Source organism: Erpetoichthys calabaricus, chromosome 1 (genome assembly GCF_900747795.2).
Source record: "Erpetoichthys calabaricus chromosome 1, fErpCal1.3, whole genome shotgun sequence".
NCBI lineage: Eukaryota > Metazoa > Chordata > Cladistia > Polypteriformes > Polypteridae > Erpetoichthys > Erpetoichthys calabaricus.
Genome location: NC_041394.2, coordinates 145,676,912 through 145,687,010, shown reverse-complemented (window position 1 = coordinate 145,687,010; position 10,099 = coordinate 145,676,912). Strand labels below are relative to the sequence as shown.

General features: G+C 36.7%; 1 protein-coding gene across 1 annotated transcript in view; it reads right to left on the bottom strand.

Moving 5' to 3' along the window:
• Positions 1–8,239: 8,239 nt before the first annotated feature.
• The window catches only part of cand1 (cullin-associated and neddylation-dissociated 1), a 95,046-nt gene continuing 93,186 nt past the window's right edge, over positions 8,240–10,099 (bottom strand). The window contains exon 15 of the mRNA XM_028806955.2: positions 8,240–9,572. Within this exon, the coding sequence (XP_028662788.1) occupies positions 9,348–9,572 (225 nt within the window). The 3' untranslated portion in view covers positions 8,240–9,347. The remainder of the gene's footprint in view (positions 9,573–10,099) is intronic.

The following is a 10,099-nucleotide window of genomic DNA, read 5'->3' as shown; positions in this document are numbered from 1 at the left end:
CCGGTGGGGTCAAAATGATCACAAGAACGGTGAGCAAAAATCTCAGAACCACATGGGGGGACCTAGTGAATGACCTGCAGAGAGCTGGGACCAAAGTAACAAAGGCTACCATCAGTAACACACTAAGCCGCCAAGGTCTCAAATCCTGCAGTGCCAGACGTGTCCCCCTGCTTAAGCCAGTACATGTGCAGGCCCGTCTGAAGTTTGCTAGAGAGCATTTGGATGATCCAGAAGAGGATTGGGAGAATGTCATATGGTCAGATAAAACCCAAATAGAGTTTTTACCAAAAAGTTCTACTCGTCGTGTTTGGAGGAAAAAGAATGCTGAGTTGCATCCAAAGAACACCATACCTACTGTAAAGCATGGGGGTGGAAACATCATGCTTTGGGGCTGTTTTTCTGCAAAGAGACCAGGACGACTGATCCGAGTAAAGGAAAGAATGAATGGGGCCATGTATCGTCAGATTTTGAGTGAAAACCTCCTTCCATCAGCAAGGGCATTGAAGATGAAACATGGCTGGGTCTTTCAGCATGACAATGATCCCAAACACACCGCCTGGGTAACGAAGGAGTGGCTTCGTAAGAAGCATTTCAAGGTCCTGGAGTGGCCTAGCAAGTCTCCAGACTCAACCCCATAGAAAATCTTTGGAGGGAGTTGAAAGTCCGTGTTGCCCAGCGACAGCCCCAAAACATCACTGCTCTAGAGGAGATCTGCATGGAGGAATGGGCCAAAATACCAGCAACAGTGTGTGAAAACCTTGTGAAGACTTACAGAAAACGTTTGACCTCTGTCATTGCCAACAAAGGGTATATAACAAAGTATTGAGATGAACTTTTGTTATTGACCAAATACTTTTTTTCCACCATAATTTGCAAATAAATTCTTCAAAAATCAGACAATGTGATTTTCTGGATTTTTTTTTTTTCATTTTGTCTCTCATAGTTGAGGTATACCTATGATGAAAATTACAGGCCTCTCTCATCTTTTTAAGTGGGAGAACTTGCACAATTGGTGACTGACTAAATACTTTTTTGCCTCACTGTACTTGCGTCTCTGTCCGCTCTAACTGTGCTAAACCCGGGTTGCTCCACGTTAGCATCTGGGATGGTGGTAGTTAGCCATGTTTTGCAAAAGCACAACAAACTGCATTCTCCGAAGGTTCTGACATTTTTCACCAGTGCAGCCAGTTCATCAATCTTATTTGATATTGAGTTCACATTTCCCAGAATCACAGAAGGCTTAAAATGCCACTTTCCTGCAAGCCGCTTCATTTTTAGCTTAGTGCCGGCTCTGCTGCCACGATACTGCCTTCTTACCTCGTCAGGTAAATAGGGAACCACACCAGCACTGGCATTTGTTCTCAGCGCTTGAAGTTGACTACTTGAGTAGACGAGTCTCGGCGTGTAAAAGTCCATGTCTACGTTGTAATAGTAAAAGTGTCCAGGGAACGAATCCACATAAAAGAAAGTTATAGAAGTGATCAATAAAAAAATAATAAAGAGAAAAATAAAAGGGAGAAAAATAAAGTCATACACGGAGCTGCTGAAAAGGCTGCCACTCTCGGCGGCACCTGAGTCATCCAAATGCCTGTATACTGTACTTTCAAATTATGTAAAGTTACAAAGAACTCTTCATCGTTTTGTGGAATTTTCTAACACGCACTTTGTATTTATTACTCAGTTTTCAAGGACAACTGCAAATGAAGATTTCACTTTTACTATTACAAATGGAAGAAGAAACATTAAATTGGAAAATTTTTAAGTTTTAATTTTAAAATTTTAATTCTATTTTTAATTTATTTATTGCACGTGATGTTGTTACACTGTGGACCCTGAGCTTCACAATTTCATCTATCTATATACTTGTATATGGTTGAGATGACAATAAAGTTCACTTTGACTTTGAAATTGCACTTTTGTGCTGAATTTTTATTGCAGGGTTATATTGGCATTTACTTGCTTAGCGGATGACTTTATCCAAAGTGACTTACAAAGGATTAGCACTACTTAAGAAATCCCAAAGTACTTAGAGCCTCTTATGAAATAAAGATAATATTGAGTGAAGTTAAATTATTCCAAAATAAAGAGAGAAGCCAGGGCCATCTTAACGTATGGGCTGGCCGGGTGCTCCCGTGAGGTTTCTGTTGCCTGTTTTGCTATCAAAACGGGGATCTACGATGCTGTTACAACGGCCCCTCAACAGTCACAAGCTGCCTTCAAATGGACATGGGTGGCCAGAGCAGTTCAGGGTGGAAGCAAGTGGCCAGAACTCCATAATTGACTTAAAATTAGAATCACAGACCATATTTAGACTAAACACAACCATAAAACCCCCCATTAAATTTACTGTGAGGAAGGCTACAGTTTTAAAGTGTAATATTTTATACCACTCACTATTTTAAAACACAGATTCTAGAAAACTGTCATTCCCATACTTGAGTAAAAGCGGGTCTTTGCAAAGTCAACACCACAGAACACCATTTCTGGGTAAAGACACAACTTTGTGGTCTCTATTTGTGTATATATATATCATTAATAGATGTAAAGGGGAGGAGCTAGCAGATAAACCACTGAACAGAGGTAATAAACTATAGGTTATGTCAAAAATGGTGACACTACAGGCTTTAATATCCTATATGGTGTTCCACAAGGCTCTATCCTGGGTCTGCTGCTCTTCTCAATCTATATGCTTCTGTTAGGTCAGATTATCTCAGGGCACAACGTGAGCTACCACAGCTATGCTGATGACACACAACTGTATTTATCAATTGCACCTGATGACCCCAAATCTCTTGATTCACTAACACAATGTCTTACTTGTATTTCTGAATGAATGAATAGTAATTTTCTAAAGCTAAATAAAGAGAAAACTGAAATTTTAGTGATTGGCAATAATGGATACAATGAGGCTATTTGAAACAAACTGGATGCATTAGGATTAAAAGTCAAGACGGAGGTAAAAAGCTTAGGGGTAACTGTTGACTGTAATCTGAATTTTAAATTGCATATTCATCAGACAGCATTTTTTCACTTAAGAAACATAGCAAAAGTTAGACCTCTTATATCATTGAAAGATGCTGAGAAATTAGTTCACGCGTTTGTTTTCAGTCGACTAGATTACTGTAACGCACTCCTCTCAGGACTACCCAAAAAAGACATAAATCGTTTGCAACTAGTGTAGAATGCAGCTGCTAGAATCCTAACTAGGAAAAGAAAATCCGAGCACATTTCTCCAGTTTTGATGTCACTACACTGGTTACCTGTGTCATTCAGGATTGACTTTAAAATTCTGCTTATGGTTTATAAAGCCTTAAATAATCTCGCCCCATCTTATATATCGGAATGTCTGACATCTTATATTCCAAATCGTAACCTTAGATCCTCAAATGAGTGTCTCCTTAGAATTCCAAGAGCAAAACTTAAAAGAAGTGGTGAGGCGGCCTTCTGCTGTTATGCACCTAAGATCTGGAATAGCCTGCCAGTAGGAATTCGCCAGGCTAATACAGCGGAGCACTTTAAAAAAACTGCTAAAAACACATTACTTTGACATGGCTTTCTCATAACTTCACTTTAATTTAATCCTGATACTCTGTATATCCAATTCATTATAACTATTCATGGGGGCTCTAAAATCCGTACTAACCCCTACTCTCTCTTCTGTTTCTTTTTCCGGTTTCTTTGTGGTGACGGCTTTCGCCACCACCACCTACTCAAAGCTCCGTGATGTTCCAACATTGATGGATTAAAAGCCAGAAATCTGCATGACCATCATCATCAAGTCCTTCCGTGAGAACCCTAATTACAAAGAGGACTATTTCATTTATGTTAGGCAGAATGCCCACAGGGGACTGGGCGGTCTCGTGGCCTGGAACCCCTGCAGACTTTATTTTTTTCTCCAGCCATCTGGAGTTTTTTTTTTTGTTTTTTCTGTACTCCCTGGCCATCGGACCTTACTCTTATTCTATGTTAACTAATGTTGTCTTATTTTAATTTCTTACTTTGTCTTTTATTTTTCTTTTCTTCATTATGTAAAGCACTTTAAGCTACTTTTTGTATGAAAATGTGCTATATAAATAAATGTTATTGTTGTTTTATTGTAATACACTTCCTCCAAAACAAGTCCAATCCCATAATCCAGCAGTGGCCCAGATGTTAAAATGAATGTAAACTCATGTACAGCTTCCTAACGTTGAGGGTCAGTTTGTAATAGATATATAATAATAATACCTTTTCTGGAACATGAATAATGCAATGAAGAGTCACGAGAGCTGGAGGCACACTGGGTGGAAGATAAAAACTTACCAGGGCACCTGCATGCACTCATTTTTATAATTCTTTATATGGTGGCAAACACCCTGGAAGAGATCTCAGACCACACCTACACCAAGAAAAAGCAAATTCTAAGTCTGTAATGTCTTTATGTCTTCAAAAGAACCATCCACCTTATGAAACCCATTTAGTATTGCAGGGCCCAAGATATATCATAACAGAGCTTGGAATACAGCAGGGTCCAAACACTGGATGGGACACCTGTGTTCTTCCATTAAATGCAAAGATTTCAAACCAGATCAGCTTTAGAAAATTGAGAAAACCACAGTAAACCCTGATTTCTGAGGCGAGTACTCAATTACTGCCTAGTCGGAAGGTAAATCAGGATTTAGACAGAATACTCTTGATATTTTGTGGAATTCATGACAGTTTTGGTCTTTAAAAGGACCTAAGCCAGAAGCAGAAAACATCAACCACTGCCACATTTCAATTGTCATTCTAACGCTCAACCTCGAGATCTGATGACACCAAGATACGAGACAATGTGGTTTTCTAACTCTGGCCCTTAGGGACAAGACGCACTCCTTCCTTGTTCTTGAAAAGCTGATTTCTTGTTATCCCAAGTAGGAGGAGGAGGAGGTTGGGAGTATGCAATGACACCCACCACATGACAAACCACCTCAGGATCCCACATTAGGAACCAAGTGCAGCCATGCAATGGGAAACACAGTACATTTTAGGGCATTATTTTTTATCTATTAACTCACATATCTAGCAAATTGTAACAGTGTGTTAACTATTTTCTGTACTCCAGTGTAAAAGAAGAAACAAAAATGTTTCTTGCCAGTTTTACTTACATTAAAATTTCTTCATAGGTTTGCCAAATTACTAACAACCCTTATAGAGGAACAAAAGGCACTTCTAATTAAAAGTATGTTTTGAGAAAAAAAAGGCAGTTTTCCCGTTTGGGGCTGATCATATACACAGCTCATTATTTGGGTGTTGTACTCTGCATTGCTTTTATATTCATGGTTATCAAGGGAGCCAAAATTCTTAAGCCCCTGCCCTATATAGTAGTGGCTTTATTATAAAACTCCCTTGCAACCAAAAAAGAATTATACTGTGGTAAATCAAAATGATTACTTCTTGCTTCTTCTAAATCTACCTTCTGAAACAATTTAAAAAAGGGAAAAGTCTTCTCTTAGACTGCAGTATTTCCATGATTGTAGGGAAAAATCAGGTTTTTACAGGAATATGAATTACACCAGAAAGACAAAATGTAATTAAAACAAAGAAACCATGAACAAAATGGAGCCCCAATAAATAACACAACCAAGCCCAAATATCCAGAAGTTATGCTTGACTCAGGTTAATAAAAGAAAATGTGACCATGCTTGGAAAGAAAGGAGAAAAAAAAGTTATTGTAGACTTACTGAAGATACAAGTCTCGTATTTTGAGATTTAGCAATGTTACTATGAGAAGCCACATCAGGTACAGGGATGATGCAAAGGCATCATCTGAAGGTCACTGAACTGGATTTACTTTAAAGGTAAAAGCAGACATGTCGCATGACATACATAGCTGGCAGTTATTGTCTTTTAAGAAATACAGGACATTTTTGTTAGTCAAGGAAAAGTGAGAGTAGAACTTCAATTTTTATTTTCAAAGTGTGCCTCTGAAGGTGAATAGTTCCTTTAGAATGCAGTCAACAGCACTGTAATATCAAGGGAGTATTCAGTTTAGCATTAAGCATTAGTATATTAAACATCAATGTTAATTTTATACAGGTCTTTCACAGAAGAGTACCAGCAAAACTTTTAGAAAGCTGCTATTGCAAAGGAAGATACCAAAACGTTCATTATTGTTGAGCAAGCAAACAATAGGTGTTAATCAATACTTTCCTATAAAATAACTATAATAGTGCATTGTATGCTTTAAACGTTTTAATAAATATAAAGTGAAGTACTACACTTAAGAAAATTAATGTTCAAAATTGAAACCTATATTATCAATTGATCTTTTATCTAACACAAAAGTTCAATGGTTTCTTTGTTTTAACAAAATATTAAAAAAAACCAAAAAAAAACCAGTCTTTTAATCCTTAATACAAGTTCAGAGTAAGCAGTTTCTGGTCACAGTCTCTTTCAGAAATTAATAATTACCACACTGAGATAACACAGTGGGCTTTCTTAAAAAAATAAAAATTAAAAGTCAAAACTTAACTGATTTGCAGTCTGCATTTGTTAAGATTTCACTATTGTGCTCTGGTTGGTTAATCAGAAATATTAAAAATCTTTTAAAAACTTTGTTGTATTCACACCATTTGTTTTTCTTCCCTGCAATAAGCATAATCCAGGAGTTAACCAAATACATATACTACACATCTGTGAATATTGTGTTCAAGATGGAACCCTGCATTGGAAAAAAGGCAAGGCCTGAAAAATAAAGCATCAGACTTCTGCAGATGTGGTCACCCGCATTTAGATGCCTTTAAACTTAAATCAGGCATAATGGCTTAAGTGGCAGAATTTCTGAAAATCACTTACAGTAAATTTAAAGAAGTGCCAAATAGAATAACCATGTACGAATAAAATGTAACCGTTTTGGAGAAAGAAGCATCTTGTGAACCACTACTACCTGTACACTGATGAAGGTGCATGGCTATATTTGGTCTAGACCAGGAGTTCTCAACCTTTTTTTTCCCTTGGAGTACCACTTCTGGGAATTCAAATATTTCAAATTACTTTTCAGCATCTTAAAATTGTTAGGTACTTTTTATTCTGCAAACTAAAGGTGATGTTTCTTTACATCCCAATTATAATAATTCATTACATTTATAGTGCTTTTGGGAGTACTACAAATTCATTGTTGACATTTTGCTTGTTGGTACGTCCTTTAAAATTGTGTTTTGTATGCTTAATCTTCTTTTAAACAATTATTTAAACTCAATAATGATAATGTAATTTAATGTGGAATAAAAACTACCCTAAAGTTTCCATACTTGTAAATTTACATAAATTATACAGCTGCATATGAATTTGGATCAAAAAACTCAGATTTTGACTTGAGATCAAAAATGTATTTTTTAAAGGAATATTGTGTCCAAAAATTCTCATTTTTATATGTGCAACACTCCCTGCATTGTTTGTAGTAATGGCAGAGGAAGAATGCAATTTCATGTCCTAATAAAGAATGGCATTAACAATATTCCTGCTGTAATGAGCTTGAACAGGAGCAAAGCTGAACAGCATCAAAACAACGATCAAATTACTGTTGCGTAATCAAAATGTGGGGTCATAACTCAATCAACCAGCTGGCAATGATCTAAACGTGTTTGTGAAAATATTGTTAAATTAAACAATTCTTGGAAAATCCTCTCATGTGTGACAGTGAAGCACCTTCAAACAAAACTGGACAGTACGATTTTGAATTGAAGTGTCTGTGTACTGCCCATGCAGAGTGTGGGTTGAGAAGGAGCACTTATCCATTAAGTAAATAAGCAAGAACTTTGTAGGCTCTCCTCTACTAGCGTCCATCAACTGGATGATGAATGCCAAGTTACTTGCTCTCATTTGTCAGATTTAGGGAAGTTTTGTGTCCAAATAAATAAATAAAGTCCATCAACCTCGGATGTGAAGGAGGAGAGAATAATCAGGTTGGAGACAGAAGTGGAATTTCACAGGAGTAACAGCGTGAGTCACAGCAACAGGCAATGGCGATTCAAGTTCAGCCATTATATAATGGATGGCCCTTCTACCTATTAAAGATCTCTGGAGTACATATCCATTCCTCGGTTATCCATCATGGTTTCCCAAATGTATGTATGTATGTATCTATTTGGGTGTTCTCTCATACACTATCTTGTAATTTTTTGCATACCACAGTTTGAAAACCACTGGTCTAGACCAAAACAGACTAATTCCTAAAAAGAACTTAAAAATGTCAAATAAAAAAATACATTTCACAGTATTTACAAAATAATTCTTGATGTTTTTATTCAGGCGTACACCCACTGTAACAATATTTTAACAGATTCCTGTCAAAAAATCAGTGATGAATGCTAGCTTTTTAACTGCACTATCCGATAGCTGTTTTGAGCCAATAATGAGGTCTGGCGTTTTTGGTCTTCACTAAAAATCAGAGAAGAATCCCACAACAGTAATTTGTGAGGTACCCTTGCAAGTGGGGAAAAAAAAGGTTAAATTTAAAGAGATCTTACAGAGCTGTTCAGCTGCAATATTAAAAAAAAAAAAGTGTCCAAGCCCTACAGCACCACATATTGGTCTTTCTTGACATTTCCATCTCTTCTAACATTAATACTTCTAAAAATCACTTCTGTTATAAACAGTGATAGGTTTGCTTGATAGAAGACACAATTTCAAATAATGCACTAAAGGAGACAGCAAATGTACTCATTCAAGTGTACATGCCATTATTATTATTTGCTATACACCAGGTTATAAATTCATGCAGGAATGGCAGGGTACAGCAAGAAACTACCTCTCTTTCACCTTATTAAATGACATCATCACACAGTCATTTTTTCCTAGCTGCCTTCAGTTATAAACTTAGCTTGTTTATTATAAAAGGGGATCAGGCAGCCAAGATAAAGATGTCTAGGTAGGACAGAACACATTTTGTATATGAGCAACCTTGTAATTTTAAACAAAAAAAAAAACAAACAAAAAAAAACTATGAGCTCCCCTTCCCTGTACACTTGTATATAATTAAATTTATATAAAGTCTAAATCTCCCATTTTATGATAAAAGCTGGTTTGATTTTCTTCTGCTATCAAATAGTGCTCCACAGAGTCCAAAGACTTATTTGAAGCACCCGTGCACTTTGCATCCTTCTGGATTAAACACTAGAAGAAAAGCAACAGTGAACAAAAAGCCAAACATCATTTCGTCAACAAAAAAGAGGAACAAAGTGGTAAGCTTTTAAGCTTAGACAATGTTTTCCTTTATGTTTTTTTCTTTTACATTTTTTCTTTCTTTTATTTCATCTTTTTTTAAACTATATTTTCAGTGCAATGCATGGAACGTTTACAAAGGTCCCAGTCTGGAAGTAATGGGTTTAACTGGTATCCATACATTCCATGTTTGCAGAAGAAGAATCTTTTTGGATGCTTTCAAAGATGGCTGCCAGCTCAGGGTTTGAGCTGATTTGAGACTGGAATTCACTCATTAGAGGACTTTTCTCTGCTTCAGGAATGGTCAGAAGTGCTGCTACCGCCCGCATGGCTGATCGTTTTAACTCATCCTGTTTTTCGAATTCTTGCTTGACAGAGTTGGCCTTTACCTGTGGGGGGATAAAAAAAAAAAATATTTTAAATACTTTTTCTGACCAGTGTTTCTCTGTTGCACCAATTAAAGGCTACTAAAACTATAGTAGAAATAAATTGGGAATATATTAAAGAAAGAAATCTTGTTGTCGGCTAGGCACTCCGAGTCAAGAGCCAGACAGGAGGAAACTTGTTCATGGCATCTTATTTTCTCTTGAGCAGATGCTTGAAGGGGGAGCATCCTGTTACAGCAATGTACTAAAGAACAGTGCCCTGGGCAAAAGTTGTCAGCAAATGGTCACAGAACAAAGACAGAAGCTCATACTTATTGATAACTAAATTTACGTAACAGTGCTGAATTAATCCTGACATTTACTCTGTTTTTTTTTTTTGGCTTACACCATCTGAATATTTACTCTGATTGATTTGTTGGGTTGAAAACCCAAATAAATATACCCAAATAAAAGTCTCATTACTACTATATTTTTGTTCTTCTCAAACATTTCTTGAGTTCAGCTTTTACCCTTCTTTTATGAAGTTACCT